Source organism: Canis lupus, chromosome 2, assembly GCF_003254725.2.
Source record: "Canis lupus dingo isolate Sandy chromosome 2, ASM325472v2, whole genome shotgun sequence".
Taxonomy (NCBI): domain Eukaryota; kingdom Metazoa; phylum Chordata; class Mammalia; order Carnivora; family Canidae; genus Canis; species Canis lupus.
Window position 1 is genome coordinate 66,756,423 of NC_064244.1, and position 19,697 is coordinate 66,776,119.

The window sequence follows — 19,697 nt, forward strand, 5'->3', positions numbered from 1 at the left end:
CCTCTATGACAGAACCGTCACCTAAGGCAGACAACTTGCAAGAAGATATTTGCCCTTTGTAAGACCTGCTCACACATTGTCTTGTGACTTCTAGCCAATCACCAGGACTGGGTCTCAGCATGGCACCACAGAGGAACTGTTATTTCTCCCTGGAGAAATGGGATTTTTACAAAAAGAATCGCAGGATCTGGCTAAAAGGTGCCGTAAGAAATCTGGAGAAAAAAAAGAAAAGAAGAAAGAAAAGAAAGAAAAGAAAAGAAAAGAAAAGAAAAGAAAAGAAAAGAAAAGAAAAGAAAAGAAAAGATTGGGGAAACATGCCTGGGATTGATATTGAGGGTGTTAACTTGGGAGAGGAAAGGGAATATAGGGCTGGGTTGGGGAATACTTTGTTGATGTGGAGGCACTCTCCTGGGCCTCTGGATCTTTCTTCCTTGCAAGGGCATCTGGAGGTAGGATGGCTCCCTGAAACTTGAAAGGGAAAAAAAAGATCAGGGTCCAATCAGGGGACAGAAACCACAGAACTTATTTAAACAGAGTGAATTGAACGTATAGTATTGTGAAGTAGGAATAATGCTATTAATTCGGTAAGTGAAAAGGTAAACAGAGAGAGCACTAAGTTATCACAAAGGTAGCACTTACAGGAGCAGATGCCATGCCTGAGGCTGGTGAAATAAAGCAAGAGGGTAAAGTTACCAAAATCGAAAAGTTTCGAGGAGGGGTTCCAAGAAACTGAAACTCAGACCTCTGAGGAGGGGCACCAGAGTGTTGGGAAAACACACTTCCTATGCTTAAGCTAGTCCTTAGACCAAGGGCCCATTGTTTTAAGGAAAGACTTGGTTCCTTTGAGAAAGGACCATGCAATACCCAGTAAGTATATACAGAACTGATTTCTCTGCTCTTTCCTCAAAGGGATCTATGGCCTTTTATTCAAAGTAACTGCACTAAGGGATGCAGATGTTTCTACAGTTCTTTTTTTTTTTAAGATTCTATCTATTTATTCGTTATTATTATTTAAGCAGAGACACAGGCAGAGGTAGAAGCAGGCTCCATGCAGGTAGCCTGATGTGGGACCCGATCCTGGGACTCCAGGATCATGCCCTGGGCCTAAGGCAGGTGCTAAACCACTGAGCCACCCAGGTGTCCCCTGATGATTCTTTTTTTATAGCATCTGGGCTGACACTAATACCAGGGCATCCAAGATGCCACTGTGGCCCTCCTGTTAAAATAAGACATTTGGAAGCAAGAGGATAAATGGAGTCTTGGCCGAAGCCCATCCCACAGTTGGGTCCATTGGGTCTGTAGACCCTCCTGTGGTCATTTCCCCATTCCTGAAAATTGGGATGAATAAACTTAGTAGCTGGTAGAAACCTCACATTGGTTTCTTAATCTGTATAGATCCATAATGGTAGGAAGGTCAAGGAGAAGCATCTAAAATTACATATATACCCCCAGACAAGATAATTAATTAGAAGTACTATTGCAGGGATGCTTGGGTGGTTCAGTGGTTGAATGTCTGCCTTTGGCTCGGGTAGTGGTCTTGGGGTCGTGGGATCCGGTCCTGCATCGGCTCCCTGCAGAGATCCTGCTTCTCCCTCTGCCTATGTTGTTGCCTCTCTCTGTGTGTCTCTCATGAGGAAAGAAAGAAAGCAAGAAAGAAAAGAAAGCAAGAAAGAAAGCAAGAGAGAGAGAGAGAAAGAAAGAAAGAAAGAAAGAAAGAAAGAAAGAAAGAAAGAAGAAAGAAAGAAAGAAAGAAAGAAAGAAAGAAAGAAAGAAGAAAGAAAGAAAGAAGAAAGAAAGAAAGAAGAAGAAAAAGAAGAAAGAAAAAGAAAGAAAGAAAGAAAGAAAGAAAGAAAGAAAGAAAGAAAGAAAGAGAAAGAAAGAAAGAAAGAAAGAAAGAAAGAGGGATCCCTGGGTGGCGCAGGGGTTTGGCGCCTGCCTTTGGCCCAGGGCGCGATCCTGGAGACCCAGGATCAAATCCCACGTTGGGCTCCCGGTGCATGGAGCCTGCTTCTCCCTCTGCCTATGTCTCTGCCTCTCTCTCTCTCTCTGTGTGTGACTATCATAAATAAATAAAAATTTGAAAGAAAGAAAGAAAGAAAGAAAGAAAGAAAGAAAGAAAGAAAGAAGAAAGAAAGAAAGAAAGAAAGAAAGAAAGAAAGAAAGAAAGAAAGAAAGAAAGAAGAAAGAAAGATTGCACTCGGTGGTGAATGGCAGAGATTAGCACTGCCCTTAAAGATTTAAAGAATGTATTCCCATTTAATTCAAACTAGGCACTGCAAAAATAAAAATTAAAACAAATTATGGTAAGTGGTGGTGTACTACAACGGATAGACTTAACAGTAGACTCAATTGTGGTTCTCTTGCCAGATGTGCTGTCTTTACTGAAACAGACCGAGGTAACTTCTGGCACTTGGTATGGAGCAACCATCCTGGCAAATACATTTTCCTCCCCTCCCTCTCAGTCATTTTCAGGAAGGAAACTCAGAAACAATTTGCATTCACTTGGATGACAGCAGTGTACATTCATGGTTATGCCCCAGGGCTATGTTAACTTTCCTACTGTGTCACAATAGAGTACCTGCCATTCCTCGGAACCTCATACTGGTTCTGAGAAATACTATGTTGATGAAATCATATTAATCAGACCTGGGGAAGAGGAAGTGATAAGTCCTCTGGATGCCCTCTAATGTACATGTGCAAGAGGGTGGAAAATACAAAGATTCAGGGGTCTGATACAACAGTAGAAGTTTTAGGGGTTCAGTGATCTAGGACATGCAGAGCCATCCCCTCCAAAATAATAGACAAGTATCTTGTTTCTCTTACCACCAAGAAAGAGGCACTCGAAGTACCTCTGGATTTTAGAGACAGCTTATATCTCACATGGGAATACTGCTCCAAACCATTTTTAGATGCCATAGCAATAGAGGTATTCATAGGTAAGGACATATGAAGCCTTTGGCAAACTCAGTAGGAGGCTTCAGTGCAGACTTCTAGGAATCTGGAGCAAGAATATGCTTTCTTCAGTATTTGAAAACCCACACCCGGCATGCTATTGGGTTCTAATAGGACTGAGCAATGACCACAGGAGACCAACTGACCATGTGGCCAGAACTTCCCATTGTAAGCTGTGTAGCCAGACCGTTGCAATAGCAGCCATCGTGGGATGGAAAAGGGACATTCAAGACCAGGCCTGAACAAGCCTAGAAGTCACAAATGACCTACAAGCAGGCCAGACTTCATGCTGTCACCCTATTTTCACTAATGCCTCTCCCTCTAGCCCATAACTATATCTCATGGGGGATTCCTTATGACCAGCTGCAGAGGATGATAAAGCTTGGGGCTGGTTTATGGACAGGTTACCCCAATAGGCTTGTAAGAAGACAGAAAACAAAACTTTTGCTGCACTTCAGCCTCACTCAAGGGTATCCTGCAGGATAGTGGGAAGGGGAGATTGTCCTAGGAGGTAGAACTTCAAGCAGTGCATCTGCTTGGTTCAAAAGGGATGGTGGCCTGAGTAAAGAACTCCAGGCAGTGGTGAATGGCTTGGCTGATTAATCAGGAACCTGCGGAGGGCAACACTGAAAAATTGAAGTTCAGGAAGTCTGGAGAAGAACCTTGTGTGTTGAACTCTGGGAGAAGATACAAAATGTCTGGGTCTTTCTTATTCAATGTCTACCAGAGAGTGTCCATTGTAGAGGAGGCACTGAACCACCGGGTAGGTAGCATGATTCACCTATGATTGAAATGAGTTGTCCTCTTACTTCAGCCACCTCAGAGCATGCACCATGGATCTGTGAACTGAGAGGCCATGGTGGCAAGGATGGAAGCCATGCACGGCTCAACAGCATGCGCGCTCTCTCTTCAAAGCTGATCTAGGTATCACTGCTACTAAGTGTCCAGCCTGTTAGAGCAAGATTGATGCCGAGCTCTTGATATGTACTACCCCTCGAGGAGCACACCCAGCTGCGTGGTGTCAGCTTGATTACAACAAACCCAACCATCACAGAGGGGCCATGATTCTTCCATGATTTCATGAAATTTATATAGGTTTGTCTTCTTCGTCCACAATGTCTTGGCTAACATTACTCTGAGGGTTCCCAGAGTGTAGCATGGTAGCATCCTGGGAATCCCCCATGACCATGGAGGAAGTGGACACATGACCATATTATCCACTGGTCCTACTATATACCATATCAACCAGAAGCAACCATACTAAAAGATGTTGGAATAATCACTTGAAGGTAAAACTAAGGCATCAGCTTGAAGATAGTGTTTTTGTGCTGCCTAAAGACATATTTCTATACCTTGAGCCAATAGCCATTATTTATGGCTATTCCCTGATCTGTGGAATATACAGGTCTGGGAACAAGGGAAATGGCCCCTTTTACCTTTATTCTCAATGTCCTGCTTGGTAAATGTATGCTTTCTACCCCAAACCCTTGGGCTCTGCTAGACCAGAGATCCTAGTTCTCAGAGGGCAGGGGGAGAACACTTCCACCAGAAGACAGAGTAATGGTTTTATGAAAACTAAAATCTTTCAGTTGCCCTCTGGTGCTAGCTGGCCTAACAGTGCAGGCTTATGGCACTGCTTCCCCTTCCCTGGATCACTTTCCCGCTTAGTAGCATTGCTTACGCTTCCCAAATAAACTATTCTCACTCCACTCCTTATCTCAAGGTCAGCTCTCAAGGATAACCTACGCTAAGACACATGTGGTTCAAGGACCACGCTTTGAGAAACAATAATTTAGAGAGTGAACTTGTTTGTATTTTTTAAAATCTCTCTCTCTCCCTCTCAGTCTCTCTCTCCACCACCCCCTCCTCCTCCCCTGTGTGTGTGTGTGTGTGTGCACACGCGCGAGAGCACAAGCATGTCTAACGTGAAAAGGTCTATAAGGATATAAACAAGTATTGACAATAGTTCTTTCTGGGTGGTGTAATCATGAATATCTCAAGTTTCCTTTGAATTTTTCTCTGTATTTTGTTTTTCTACAGCAGTGACTGTATTAGCAGTTCTCTTTAATTGGCAATTAGGAGATTATTAGTGACTTTAGTGAGTGGCAGGGAGCAGAGCCAGGCTGCCGGGGGTTGATGAACAGCAGGGGAGGGTGTGCAGGGGACCCTTTCAAAAGGCTGGGGTGGGGTGAGGCAAGAAATGAAGTGGGAGCCAAAGGAGAGGGGACAGGGCCGGTGGCACATGCTGTTTGCAGAGACATGTAAGCATGCTCGCAGGCTGAGGGCAGGGAGCTGATGCTGGGAGAAGAAACACATAGGCAGTGGCAAAGGGGATCCCTGAAAGACCTGGGTCCCAGAGGAGGTGGAAGGGAATGAGATCAGGGCCCAGTTGGAGGAATTCATTTGGAACAGAAGGCACACTTCACCCTCAGGCTCGAGCAGAGGAAGTAAGGATGAATAACGTTATCAGTGCGTTGACTTCATCCATTTGTTTATATTACACTCCGCCTCATTTCACAAAGGACTTGAGGTATTTCTATAGCCATGTTGATAGGCTGAAGGGGGCTGGAAGTTGAGAAGTGTCCCCCCCCCCCACTCTGCCCCCAGAGGAGTCTACTTTCTTCGTGGGGTGGGAAGCAAGGTCCCCCACAGAGAAAGAGGAGCAGGGGTGGGGCCATGGGCTTGAGGAGACAGGCAAAGGTTTGGAATGGGGAGGGACAGGGACCGCTGGATGGAGCTGAGGGCTCAGATCAGGCACAGCTCCAGGCTGCCCACTGCTGAACCTTCTCCAGCAGCCCAGGGTGGAAAAGTCTGTGCCTCCTCCTTGGTCTGGCACTAGGCAAGTCATTCACCCCTCTGAGCGACAGAGTCCTTATCTGCCAATGGAGAGAAAAACAGCAAATCTGGAAGGTAGTTGTGAAGATTAAATAAAGCTGTGCCAGGAAGTACCTAGCACAATGCCTGGTACACAGGACAGGCTCAGGCAGTGCTCATTCTCCTGGCCCTCCCCTTCTGAGCAAACCGGAGCCCACTGTACCTGGGTGGAAAGGGACATTGCTGTTGGTGCCTTGTATTGGTAGATGCTGCTAGACACCACAACATTTTAAAATATATTCCACTCATTACTCATGGTAGCTGTGTTCCATGAAATTGCCACAAAGGCTGAAATAGGAAATACTGAATCATTGCCCCTCGAGGAAATACAGCATTCTTGGGAGCCTCTGGCCGCAGTTTCATCAACCAATCAATACATAACCTTGTTTTATGTGTGTTTCTTCTTAAAGACCCCTTATCTAACATATATTGTTGATTCATTAACATTGAACTCATGGCCAAGAGCACCATAAGTCATGCTAGAATGACCAGTTCATCTACCTCAAGTGTTTTCTCCCTGAGGCTCATCACAGCCTCCCTGCACTTAGGAACTAGACAGCCCTTCAGTGCTACCCATGGGGGTCAGTTCAAACATCACCAACAAAAAGCTCAAAAACAAGAAAAACATGGCATTGAATAGACCATGAAAAAGACACTTGTTTACAGCATGAGGGCTGAAACAAGAAGGCAGAGCGTCACCTCGTTGGACCTCAGCTGGGAACATGCATATCAGGCAACTCTAAATTTTTTTAAAAGATTTTATTTATTTATTCATGAGAGACACAAAGAGAGAGAGAGAGAGAGAGGCAGAGACACAGGCAGAGGGAGAAGCAGGCTCCATGCAGGGAGCCCAATGCGGGACTTGATCCCGGGACTCAAGGATCATGCCCTGAGCCAAAGGCAGGTGCCAAACCGCTAAGCCACCCAGGGATCCCCTCAGGCAACTCTAAGTTGTCACAACTCCATGCTTGTGTGGATCCTTACATGATTGCAGAAGTTGCTCAAGTATTGATTTGGGATTACAAATAAATTTACAAGTTGGTGAATAGTGCCTGGGTGGCTCACTCGTTTAAGCATCCCACTCTTGGTTTTGGTTCAGGTCATGATCTCAAGGTTGTGAGATGGAGCCCCACATCCAGCCTGCTTCTCTCTCTGCCTCTAATGAATGAATGAATGAATGAATGAATGAATAAATAAATAAATAAATAAATAAATAAATAAGCAAGCAAGCAATGGCTTGCCAAACTTAACTATAACCAGCAGTTTGAGTGGGCATAGTGTTCTGCATCTTAGCCAAGATGGTGTAAGGTCAACAGATCAGCCCCTGGAAAGGTAAAAAGGCTAAAAGTAGAAAGCACTTTGAAAGTTCAAGAGACTGATTTACTTTACAGCCAGAGAAAACCATATTCCATACCCTTGGGAAGGGATTGGAGCTACAGAGCAAGGGGGCATAGCCATTTGAAAGGATTCAGACAATAGCATCACATAGTAACAGAGCTTCTTCTAAACACAGCAGTGGGATAGCATGGGGTAGGCCACGCTGCTGCAAGAAAGAGACCCAAAATGCAACAGCTTACCAAAAATGGATGTTTATTTCTCTTTCTTTCATGCACATGGGTGAGTGATTACACTCCATGTCGTCATTCAGAGCTCGGGTTCCTTCCTTATCTTTGCACTATCAGCCCCTTTGAAGCATTATTGAAGCTGGGTCCCTGGCACATCTGTGTTCCAACTCAAGGGAAGAGGAAATGGAGCGTGGCAGAGCAAAAGCCCAATGCCTTAAGGACTGTTTCTACTTACGTTCTATAAGAAAGGACTTAGTCACAAAGCCACACTCAGCAGCAAGAGCAACTACAAAGTGTGGTCTCCAGCAGACCAGCCATTTGGCCAGCTACCATATTGCTATAGAAGAAGAGGGTAGATTACATGTTGAATAAAAAAAGCCCATCCATCCATCACCAAGCCTTTTTTCTTTTATTTTTTTCCTTTTTTTATTTCACTTCTAATGCTTAAATAATTTAGACCCTCCCCTCCTTACAAAAAAAGATATTGGGGATGCATACTAGTGTGTTACTGGGGATTCTTTCGGTTGCCAAGTGACAGCACACCACTATTTAACTTGTTTAAGCAATAAGGTGGACCACCTCATATATCCAAAAGTCTAGGCTCTGCATTAGAGCACCATTCCTTCTTCCCTAGGACTCTTCCAGCCTCAGTCGTGTGTTGGCTGCATCCTCAGACTGGGAGCAAGTTAGCTGCTACTGCTCCAAGCATCACCACCAAACACATCCACAATTGGGAAAGCGGACAGAGTTTTTTTTTTTTTTTTTTTTTTAATTTATTTTATTTTTTTTTTAATTTTATTTATGATAGGCACACAGTGAGAGAGAGAGAGAGGCAGAGACACAGGCAGAGGGAGAAGCAGGCTCCATGCACCGGGAGCCCGACGTGGGATTCAATCCCGGGTCTCCAGGATCACGCCCTGGGCCAAAGGCAGGCGCTAAACCGCTGCGCCACCCAGGGATCCCGCGGACAGAGTTTTTGAAAGAGGACAGACTTTAGCAGAAGTTGCCTTGCCCTCTGGTTTTTCAGACCAACCTGTATCACATGTCTGAAGCCCAAACTGTTATTGGCAAGAGGAATGCAACCACTACAATGGACTTGAACCAATAGCCGACTTACTCTTAGATTGGACTGGGGCCAGCCTTCCTTTGGTCATATGGGGAAGGGACTCACCTGAACAAAATCAGCTCTGACTGCAAGGAAAAGTTGAGGAACGGTTATTGCATGAGTTACCAACTTGTTTCTGGCAATGATGGAGGCACAGGACCAGGTGATGATATGGAGGGTACATAAACAGCAGGGGAGTGAACTTCCAAAACTTCCAATTGTTTCTTAAATCATACCTCAATAACTCTAGTGAAGACATGTCTGGAGAAGGCAGACACTGGGGAGCCATGTTCAATATCTCTTTCTCTCTCACCCCCATATCCAATTCCTTACTAGATTCCATAATGTCTATACTTTCAATACCCTAGCCTTGTCTCCTTCTCCCAGTTCAGGTCTCCTGCAGGCTCTATGACAACAGTGATCTAACTGGGGCCAGTCTCTCTTCCTGTAATCTCCATCTCTGCTGCTGTTACTCAGCTACTCAACTTGAATGTATAGGAAGCACTGCACATATGCAGACATATCAGAAAACGTCCCTGCCTTCACCTTGCTTATGGTATAATGAGCATCTCCCTAACTCTCTGAAACCCACAGCCAAGTCATTTCTCTGCTTGAAAGATCAGTTCCTTCAGGAAACATTTTACCACGACCCACAACACCCTCCCCTCCTTGTCTTCCCACCCTCCCCAACATAACAGAACTACTTGCACTTCCCTCAAATTGCCCTCCCCTTTCACGCCTCTGTGCTTTTGCACCGGCTGTCCCCTCTATCTAGAAATCCCTTATCCCCTCTCCATCTGGCAGACAAGATAAGGTCTCCTATTACTCTCTCCTTCTCTCCTGCTCCACCCTCCCCAACCGCCACACACACACACACACACACACACACACACACACACACACAAATATAGCACTCTGGAAATGTTTCCTGAATGGAGGCTACTCTTTTGGTTAGACAGTAGCCGTCCAGAGCTTCCTAACCGCGTCCCCCCCTCCACTAAGCACTCCTTAAGAAAGTGAGGAGGAGGGATCCTGGATGGCTCGGTGGTTGAGCGTCTGCCTTTGGCTCAGGGCGTGATCCCGGGGTCCCGGGATGGAGTCCCGCATGGGGCTCCCCCAGGGAGTCTGCTTCTCCCTCTGCCTATGTCTCTGCCTCTGTGTCTCTTATGAATAAGTAAATAAAATCTTTTAAAAAAAAGAAAGTGAAAAGGAAATCTTGAACTTGCTCTAAGCAAGCAGGGCATTTCTCTTTACACTGTATGGAAAGGTTGTATTCTATACAGATTACAGGACATATTCTTGCTTGTTTTAATAAAAAATTATTTTCCCCAATTCTTCAAGTCGATGATCTCGAAAGATGCTCCTTGTTTACTCGTTATCCTCTTAAATTAGCTGTCCTCACCCGCCGCAGGGACCCTAAGCGAGACGTGCATGTTGTTCCGTGTGCAGATCCTGAAAGAACAGCTGGGTTTCGGTCCCCAGGGAGTAGGGGGGACGGTGGGGGCGGAGAGGGGGTCCGCGGGCTGGAGGCCTGGCCCGGCCTCTCCTCTCCCCCGCCCGCCGTAGGGGCGGAGTCGCCTGGGCCAGGCCCGCGGGGGCGGGGAGGGAGTCACTGCCGCCGGGAGCTCGCGCTCGGCTGGTTCCGGGTTGAGAGGCTGCGCTCGGACCGGAGCAGTGGCCGCTGAGCCGGCAGGGGTAAGGGGCCGCGCCGGGCGGGGTCTTGGGGCTGGGATCGGGCAGCTGAGCGCGCTCGCACCCCTCCTCTCCTCTGCCAGGCACAGCCGCGGCGCAGCTCCGCCTGGCTTCCCCCTTCCCCAGAATTCCCCATCCTCTGCTTCTCCCCCTCCCCCCACTGCACCCATCCCGGGATTTCAGTCCCCCTAAGGCGTCCGCCCCCCTCCTGGATCCTCTTATCCCAAAACCCATCCCTTCAGGCTGTCCCTTCCTCTAGAACCTCCTTGCCAGGAGCCCCTTCCCTCAGACACCTACGGCGCCCTCCCTCCAGCACCCATCGCTCCGAGTCACCCACCACCTCGAGACCACCTTCCTGGGCTCGCATCCCGGCTAGTCTCCATCTATCCTGCACCTCTTCCTCGCGTACCCCCCTTCCCTCCCGGACAGCCCCCCTTCCTTCTGCAGCTCCTACTCCTGCCTCTCCTCGCCTGCTCCCCGCACCCATCCCTCGGTGCGGCCCCCGGCAGCGCCGCGCTCGCCCAGCCGCCCCCCTGCATCCCAGGGCCCCCTCTCCGCCGCCCCCAGCGCCATGGCGTGCAGCCTCAAGGACGAGCTGCTCTGCTCCATCTGTCTGAGCATCTACCAGGACCCGGTGAGCCTGGGCTGTGAGCACTACTTCTGCCGCCGCTGCATCACCGAGCACTGGGTGAGGCAGGAGGCGCAGGGCGCCCGCGACTGCCCCGAGTGCCGGCGCACGTTCGCCGAGCCCGCGCTCGCGCCCAGCCTCAAGCTGGCCAACATCGTGGAGCGCTACAGCGCCTTCCCGCTGGACGCCATCCTCAGCGCGCGCCGCGCCGCGCGACCCTGCCAGGCGCACGACAAGGTCAAGCTCTTCTGCCTCACGGACCGCGCGCTGCTCTGCTTCTTCTGCGACGAGCCCGCGCTGCACGAGCAGCACCAGGTCACCGGCATCGACGATGCCTTCGAGGAGTTGCAGGTGAGCGGCCGGGCCGGCCAGGGGGCGGGGCGGGGCCGGGGCGGGGCCGGGGCGGGGCCGGGGCGGGGCCGGGGCGGGGCCGGGGCGGGGCCGCGTCGGAACTGTCACGGGGCGGGGCCGCCGGCGCAGTCAGGGCCCTATCAGATTTAGTGTGGGACGGGGGCGGGGCGGGGCCGCGGTGAGAGGGCGGGGTGCTGGGGGCGGGGCCTCGGGCCGCCTGTCCCCGCCCGGGTCTGAGACAAACCAGAAGTGGGGGTGGGTCCTTGGTTGGGGAGGGGTCACCCGTGGCGTGGGGGGGGACCAGTGAGATCAGAGGCTTGGGGCAGAGTTGGGGACCAGGACGAATTAGAGCTGGGCAAGGGCAGGACTACTGTCTGGGATCAGGGGGCCGGACCTGAAGACAGGACCCACAAATGAATGGGACAGAGTGGGGACAAAGACACAGATGGGAATAGGAGCACTATCGGGGCTGGACAGGGAGCGGGGCCGCCATCCGGGAATAGGTCCAGGACTGTTCGGAGTACCTGAGGGGCAGGCTTGGGACACCACGGAGCAGCACTCAGTCAGGTGTGCATGAGGACCTAGGGGGCAGCACCAGGGCTAGACTGCACTGGGCAGGTCAGGGCTAGTTCTAAGAAAGAGTCTAAGTTATGGCCACACAAACTGCTGAGAGGGTAGGTTACTGGGCCAAGGGCTAGGTCAGGGTGTGTGAAGGGTTAAAACTGGGATCTAGTCCTGGTACCGTAAAACCTATTTAGAGTCTAAACCAGAGTAGAGGCCAGGTTGACAGTGGGAATAGGACTTAAGACTCAAGATTAGGAGAATAAGGCCCTGCAATGAGGTGATTCAAGAAAGGGAGGGGGTGGATCTCTAGGAGTCTCCAGAGGATTTTGATGACCTCTTTGGCTCTGTCACTCACATCAAGACCTTTGAAGACTAAATGAAACAGTATATGCAGGGTAACCTGAGCATAGTCAGCCTGGCACTATAATTGATCTCCCTTAAACCTTCTCATCTTCACTGACCAACTCCTATTCAAGTCTCAAAGCCCAGCTCAAATGTCCTCTCAGTATAAGGCTTCCCCATGCTCCCCTGGCAAAAAAAGAGAAAAGAAAGAAAGAGAAGAAAGAAAGAAAGAAAGAAAGAAAGAAAGAAAGAAAGAAAGAAAGAAAGAAAGAGAGAAAAAGAAAAGAAAAAGAAAGAAGAAAAGAAGAAAAGGCATTAGAGCTGCATTTCCCCCAAATATCCTCTGTTAATAAGTATGCTGTTTTTAAAACTAGTGTTCCCAGATCAGCTATATTGGGGAAATATAGTGTATTCTCTATACCCCCCTTGGAGGACTCTCCATGTACATTTTGCATATTAAAGGTTTGGAGAAATCTTGTAGCAAAGAAATCCACTTAATGTGTTTACTAAAATGGCACCCGGGATCCCTGGGTGGCGCAGCGGTTTAGCGCCTGCCTTTGGCCCAGGGCACGATCCTGGAGACCCGGGATCGAATCCCATGTCGGGCTCCCGGTGCATGGAGCCTGCTTCTCCCTCTGCCTGTGTCTCTGCCTCTCTCTCTCTCTCTCTCTCTCTCTCTGTGTGTGTGACTATCATAAAAAAAAAAAAAAAAAAATTAAAATGGCACCCAAGCTTATTTCAACCTGGAAGTCTAGAATCTTCTCCTCAACCTAAACTATTTCCATCCACCGGTCCTGTGTCTTTGGCCTTGGGATACCAGTCTAGCACACAGTTCCCAAAGAGCAGAGACAGTCTCTAATTCATCATATCTATGGCCCCAAAGCCTGGCACATCCGTACTCATCAGTAAAGTCTGAATAATGAATGATCAATTCTGGCCTGAGCTGGCCCAGACTGTGGAAGCCTTTGGAAGCAGAAGATTTTTCACTCAGACATTTTTTGAATATGCAGTGGCCTAACTTGGCAGGTAGTAAGTTCCCTGGCTCTTGAGATGCTTAAGCATCTGAACTACTACTTTTCCCTATGTTGTAGGAGGTGTTTCCACACCACCCTCCCCACCTTGTACATGAGTCTCTGCGAATCAACCTGCACTTAGCAGATGAGAAATGGCCCCATGTTCATCATCTCTCCCTTGCTGCCCCTTTCATCACCAAACTGTGACTGACTCCCTCCCTTTCTGGCTCTGAGGCTGGAGAGCAAGAGTTAGGGGCTCTGGGAGCTCGCACAGGCTGGCATTGGCCCTCTGTCCCCAGAGCCTTTGGTCCTGGGTCCTGGTATCCCTATCTCTCCATCTGTGAAGTCACATAAACAGGAAGGAGAGAACCTCTGACATGGCTGAGTGTAGGTTGTGAGGGCTTGAAGAGACCCTGAAACCATCTGTCCAGCCTCTTCCCAACATAGATGTGGAGACTAAGGTCCAGAGAAGTGATATGAGTCCCCCAAAGCCACACTACCACAAAGAGCCAGACTAGAAAGCTCCACCTGCCCCAGCCAGATCCCTCCTCTGCCACTTAGCCCCTCCTCTCCCTGTCTGACTTTCCAGCTAGAGAGGCCTCTGCCTGCTGAGCCTGGGTTCCCCTGTCTGCAAACCAGGACATCAGAGCGATTGTGTTTTGTTTTTTTTACAATCCATTCTGTGTCCTGGGAAATGCAGGAGAAGTTAAATATATATTTTCTCCAAATGTTACTGAAACACTTTTACTCCTCGGTGAAGAGAACAGGACTGCCACTTACCTAACTTCTACTGTATTGTCCTGTGGTCAGACAGTCTTGGGTTCCAAACCTTCTTTCAGCACTGTCTGTGTGACTCGGAAAGTCCCTTCACATAAGCCTTGAGTCTCTGGTCTGTAAACTGGATTCCTTCCTACCAGGACTTCAGGAGGCTGACCTGAGGTGAACTTGCTGTTTGAGATGCTTGGCACATGGTAGGGGCTGGGTCAGCATGCACTCCCATCCCTTCTTCTTCTACCTGTAAGAACTCACGTGCCCAGCTGGGCAAATGCCCAGACCTGTCTCTCTTGCCTGAGAAGGAGGCCTTGCTTTGGTGCCTTCTTTGGGCGTGGCAAGAAGGTGGCAGAGAGACATGCCTTCCCCACGGGAGAGGTAAGCTCCTGGATGAGGTTCAAGCCACTCCCCACCCCACCTGCCTCTCTCTCCTTGTGGGGTAACATAATCAACAGAGCAGGGCTCATTAGCTATTTGTGCACTGGGAATGAGGCTGAGTCTGCCCGACATACCCCCTCCCCTCCCAGCGGTGCTTCTGTCCCCAGGGCTCCTGGAGCCTGGGCTTGGGCCGCTCTCCTGGAGAATAACAAACTCAGAGCGGGCAGGGCCTTGGAGATCTTTTGGTGCCACCCTCAGTTGACAGATGCAGAAATGGCAGAGGAGGGAGGGGACCTTGCCCAAGGCCTGAGGCCAGAGGAGGCCACGTCTGAGCTCAGCTGGAGTCTCCTCATATCCCACCTAGTGGTTGGAGATTTTACATTTATTATAAATCCTGGAGGTAGCAGAGCAGAAAGGTTAAGAATTCTGGCTTTGTACTGGGCAGCTTCAATCCCAGTGCTACCATTTTCTGGCAGTGTGGCCTTAGAAAACTTAACATCTCTGAGCTTCAAGTCCCTCATTGACAGCAATGGAGATGGATTAAACAAGATGACATTTGCGAGAACTTAGTAATGCACTCAGTAAATGACAGTCTAGTGTGTTATCATACCATGCAGTTCTGACATTCGGGGCCAGATAAGTCTTTGTGTGCAAGGCAATCCTGTGCATTATAGAATGTTTAAGAGTATCCTTGGCCTCTAACCACTAGCACTAGCCAGTAGGCTTCCCACCCTCCCACCCCTCCAACTCCACCAAGCTGTGACAGCCAAAAACGTCTCCAGGATTCATCAAATGTCCCCTGGGATCAAAATCACCCCTGGTTGAGAACCTCGCCCTAGAGAAGCCCTAATCAGCTTTCCAGGCTCTGCTCAAATATCACCTCCTCCTTGAAGCTTTCCCTGACCTGCCAAGCAGAATTGCTTTGAACTTGATTCCAATACTGGGGTCAGATCCTGGCATCATCACTGATGAGCTTTGTGTCCTTGATCAGGTCGCTTTACTTCTCTCAGCCTCAACCTGCTCATCTACAATGTGGGAATAATATGACCTCCTTGAGAAGGATGTTCTAAGGGTTAGGGATGCTGTATCAAACGTGCCTGATACTGTGCCTGGCACTGAGTAGCACACAACAATTTTTAAGTCTCTTTATTGTTTCTGATTGTAAAATTAAATATCAACAGAGCTTTATAACCTGAAAGTTAAAGTCTCTGCCATAATCTCACCCCATAGGAAAACATGGTTAGAATTGCTTTGTGATTCTTCAGAATTTTTATTGTGTGAAGAGCATGTGAGTTTGTGCGTGCGTGTGTATGTGTGTGTGTTCATGCTTTCCCCCACCCTACCTTTTTTTTTCTACTGCTGAGCCACGGACCACAGAGCCAAAGGGAAGAAGGGACCCCATCTCAGAAGGGTTTAGGACTTCTCAGCCAATACCTATTGGGCCCTGGCCCATTGCCTGGGACTAGACTAAGCACTTTTCTTGTATTGCCTCATTTAATCTTCATAAAACCCTGTCAAGTGGGTCCTGTCATTTGCTCCTCTTCCAGATAAAGAAACAGGCTCAGAGGAATTGAGTGCCGAGTTCGGTCACCCAGCTGGGAAATGGCAGAGACAGGATGAGAAGCCAGTCTGACTGGGCCACTCACGGCCTCCTGGCTGCCTCTGAGGGCCAGGTAGTGGTCCTGTCCCCTGCCCCTGCCCACCCCTTCCTGCCTGTCTTTGTATTTCAAGAACTCAGCACAGAGTCAGGCTAAGGACACTGTCTGCTAGCTGATGCACCAAGGGCAGGTGGCTGGATGTCATCTCGGTCAGGCATGCATCCGGCTCTCTGGCCTGAGATCTCAGCTTCCATGCTTCCAGAGAAGGGATCATTCAGTCCCAGCCACCTCCTCCAGGTGTCATGTGACCATTGGAGCCTCTCCCAAGGCCTCTGTCCTACCAGGGGAGATGGTGCTGGATCTGCTTCGGATGGGACCCCTGACGAGCTGGGTGTAGTGACAGCCACATAGGGAAAGAGCAGGGTTAGGGGACCAGGTTCAAATCCTGACTCCAGCTTCTTTCAGCTGAGTAGAGTAGAGGGCACTGCCTTCTCTCACCCTTTCCTGATGTGGGAAATAGAAGTAAGAACAAGACTGGCCACTTGATGTGTAAAAGAGAGAGAGAGAAAGAGTTGCTGCCTATCCAAACAGATAACAGCAACAACAACAAAAAACAGATAACAGATGTGAAGCCACTTTATTTGGTGCCATGGACAGGGAGGCAGCCAGGTTGTTTGTGTTCCAGGGAAGCAGACTCTGCTGTTACTTTTCCCAGCAGAGGACACGATTTATGTGCAAACAGCAGCCTCCATGGAGGCGAGGCTGGCCGTGAGTCAAACTCAGGGCTGCCTGTTGGCATCTCGACTTCTGTCCTCACAGGTGTCTGTGGGCTTCCAGGAATGTTCATCCAGGACATCTTGGCTAAGCATAGGCCACAGCGTAGAGACTTGAACCTGGGTGGCCTCGGGATGTTTATTTCATAGAAAGCAAAGGATCTGGTAGGCGATGACAACAGAAATAAAAACAACTCTAAGGAAAACACTAGCCAAAGTTTATTGGGCACTGGTTGTGTGCTAGGTGCTGTGATGGGCATTAAATCCTTCTTCCTTCCCAATTCCTTGTGTGGGACCAGCACCAGCACCAGCACCATTTGATAGATGAAGACATTGAGGCTGAGAGGTTCCGTAACTTGCCCAGATGGAATGGGTGTGGGAGGATGCCAGTGGGAGCCAGAGCCAGGCACTCAGACTCCAGTCTGTCTGGCTCAGAACTCACCTTCCTCACCAACATCCTAACTGCCTCAGGGAACATCTGAAGGCAGAGGGGGCCTCAGAGACCACGACACAGCATCATTTACTTTCTGCACCTTGAGCTCTGCTTGGACGCCAGGGTGGGTATAGAGGATTTGGAGGTGAGTTCCATCTTGAACTCAGGGACTCAGTCAATAATTTCTTCACTCAGCACTCCTGCTGTGGCAGCTGAGGGCCAGGCTGTGTGCCAGGCTCAGGAGAGAGCTGAAGGAGCCCTGGCTCTGCTTTGTGGTTTGGGGGGAGGGGCCATAAGCTGCGAGGTCATGTCCCAGGCTCCTGTGGCTGTAACTGGGAGTTGTCCAGGCTCCGTGGGGCTAACAGTTGAGCTGAGATCAGAGAGAGACGACATCGTGGACACAGGAAATAAATGCGATCCACAGCCCCCATCACCTGGGTGCAGAGTGCAGGGGCAGGTCCAGTGCTTTGGCTGGCTCTCTCACTGAATCCTCACGGCCAACCTGTGAGGTGGGTCCTCATTTACCAATGAAGAAACTGAGGCTCAGAAATTGTGCCTGCTGCCCCGGAAGCAGTAAGTGTTGCTGGAACTGGAACTCACTCAGGTGGTCAGACCAGGGACAGGCATAGAGATGAGCTGGTGGTTAGTTGTGGTCAGAGGGGAGGGTGCCTGAGGCCAGGCAGGAACGGGAAAGAGAAGTTGCACCGGCTCTGAAAGGGCCTTGAACAGTCTCCCACCCCCACCCTGGGGAGCTTGGATTTGTTCCCAGAGATGCTGGGGAGCCAGGAACAGGTTTGAGCTGACAAGCAGGGCCCAGTCAGATCTATGTGATGGGCAGCGGGCAGTTGGAGGGCTGGGAGAGCCTGGGGGGGCAAGAGGGGAACAGCCAGGAGGCCTTGCGAGAGGCTGCAGGTGGTCCTGGAGGGGTGAGGCTCAGAGAGAGAGAGGACATGCAGGAGTTCAGGCCTGTTGGGGGAGTAGGAGCATCAGGGGTTCTGGGCATGGAAGAGGGATGAGGAGAGGAAAAAGCTGGGGGCAAGTTCAGTTTGCCATGTTAAGGTATCTGGCGTCCTTAGGTTAGAGCAGGAGGGAGAGCAGTGCCGGAGTGCAAGAAGGGGAGGGGGCTCAGGCACCTGCGCATGCTGGCAGCACGCTGGCCCTTTTGTGGGGTCCCACCATGACCCCATGGGTGGTTCTGATCCCCATTTTACAGATAAGGCTCCCAGAGGTGGGCCCTGAGAGGGGAAGAGGTGATCTGCTCAGGGTCACACAGCCAGATTCAAACCCAGGTTTCCCTGATGCCAGAGTTCATGCTGTCCCCTCCGAGCAGCCCTGTTGGTGACAGGGGTGAGAAGGGGTCCCTGAAGTCTTCAGGCAATGGCTTCCTGCAGCAACTTTGTTTTCTAGGCTGGGAGAGGGTGGCCCCACAGGAGGGGAGGTCTGGCATTGGGAGCATATGAGCCCTGGCTCTCTGTCCTCCCCCCAGCTGCTGCCCCAGTCCTGGCCTCTCCAAACCTCTGGGAGCCCCAGAGGCTCCCAGCTGACATTTGCATAATTGTCTACTCAGGTCTGCGCCAGCCCTGACTCTGTTCCCACTCCAAAGGAAGGGGTACAGAGCTGTGGTTCTGCCCTCTATGGTTGGTCCCTCCTGACCCTCCTCCTCCTGACATCCTGCTCTGATGGGACCTGCAGAGCCCAGCTCCCCCAAGCTGACCTTCAAGGCCTCCTCCCCCTCCACCCCAGCCTTCCCAGCTTGTGACTCCACCCACCCAGCCATAGCGGGCTCCTGTCATCCCCAGCTGCCCCCCACTTCCTGCACACACCAGGTGTGCCCCTGCTCAACTAGTCTCTCCACCCAGGATGCTCAGGCCCCACCCAGGAGACGTGAAGGAACGCTGCCTGTCCATCCATCTTCCCCGGGCCTTCCGTCAGAAATACACTCTCTCCTGGCAGCTCTGCTGGTTCTGACTCCCTATTTCACAGGAAATTGGGATGATTATGATGACAATGACAGCACCCTAAGAGTGACTGAATATACCCTGTGCATCATGTCAGGTCATGAATTAAGTTGTCTGATCCTTACAACCACAGAGCCAACACTGGTATTAGCTGCACTTTACAGATTTGGAAAGTGTGTGTGACCTCAGGGAAGCTGACTGACCTCTCTGAGCCTCTGTTTCCCCCTCTGTGAGATGGAGGTGACAAAGGCACTCACCTTATGAGGCTGTTGTGAGAATTACGTGACCTGCACCTGTGAAGCTGAACGTCACCACTGCCCTTCTGAGCTCCCTCTACCACTTAGAGCTTCCTGGTTCCTGTCTCACTTCTGCTGGTGGTCCATTTTCTGGTTGGTTCTCTTCTGTCAAGCTGTGTGGCCACAGGCCAGTCAGTCCCTTCTCGTAGACCTCAGTTTCCTGTTACAGAAATCTGGAGGGTTTAACCAGACGGTTCCTGGTGTTCCACATCTGTGCTGTGTGAGACAGGAGCCACCAGTCACATGTGGCTCACGTGCACTTGAAATGTGTAACCCAACACTTTGGTGCCACTGAGGAACTGAGTTTCAGTTTTATTTAATTCCAAATCATTTTAACTTTAGTAGAAAAAGCACATGGCTAATGGCTGCTGTCTTGGACAGTGCAGGTCTGGACCAAGAGACCA

The 19,697-nt window shown here is 50.0% G+C and overlaps 1 protein-coding gene across 2 annotated transcripts in view; it reads left to right on the forward strand.

Moving 5' to 3' along the window:
- The first annotated feature begins 10,108 nt into the window (after positions 1 to 10,108).
- TRIM62 (tripartite motif containing 62) overlaps positions 10,109 to 19,697 on the forward strand; it is a 31,468-nt gene continuing 21,879 nt past the window's right edge. Inside the window, exons 1-2 of one of the 2 annotated variants that reach the window (XM_035713799.2) lie at positions 10,109 to 10,191; positions 10,636 to 11,167. In XM_035713799.2, the coding sequence (XP_035569692.1) occupies positions 10,760 to 11,167 (408 nt within the window). In that variant the 5' untranslated portion in view covers positions 10,109 to 10,191; positions 10,636 to 10,759. The remainder of the gene's footprint in view (positions 10,192 to 10,635; positions 11,168 to 19,697) is intronic. The other variant, XM_025447196.3, reaches the window with a different exon arrangement.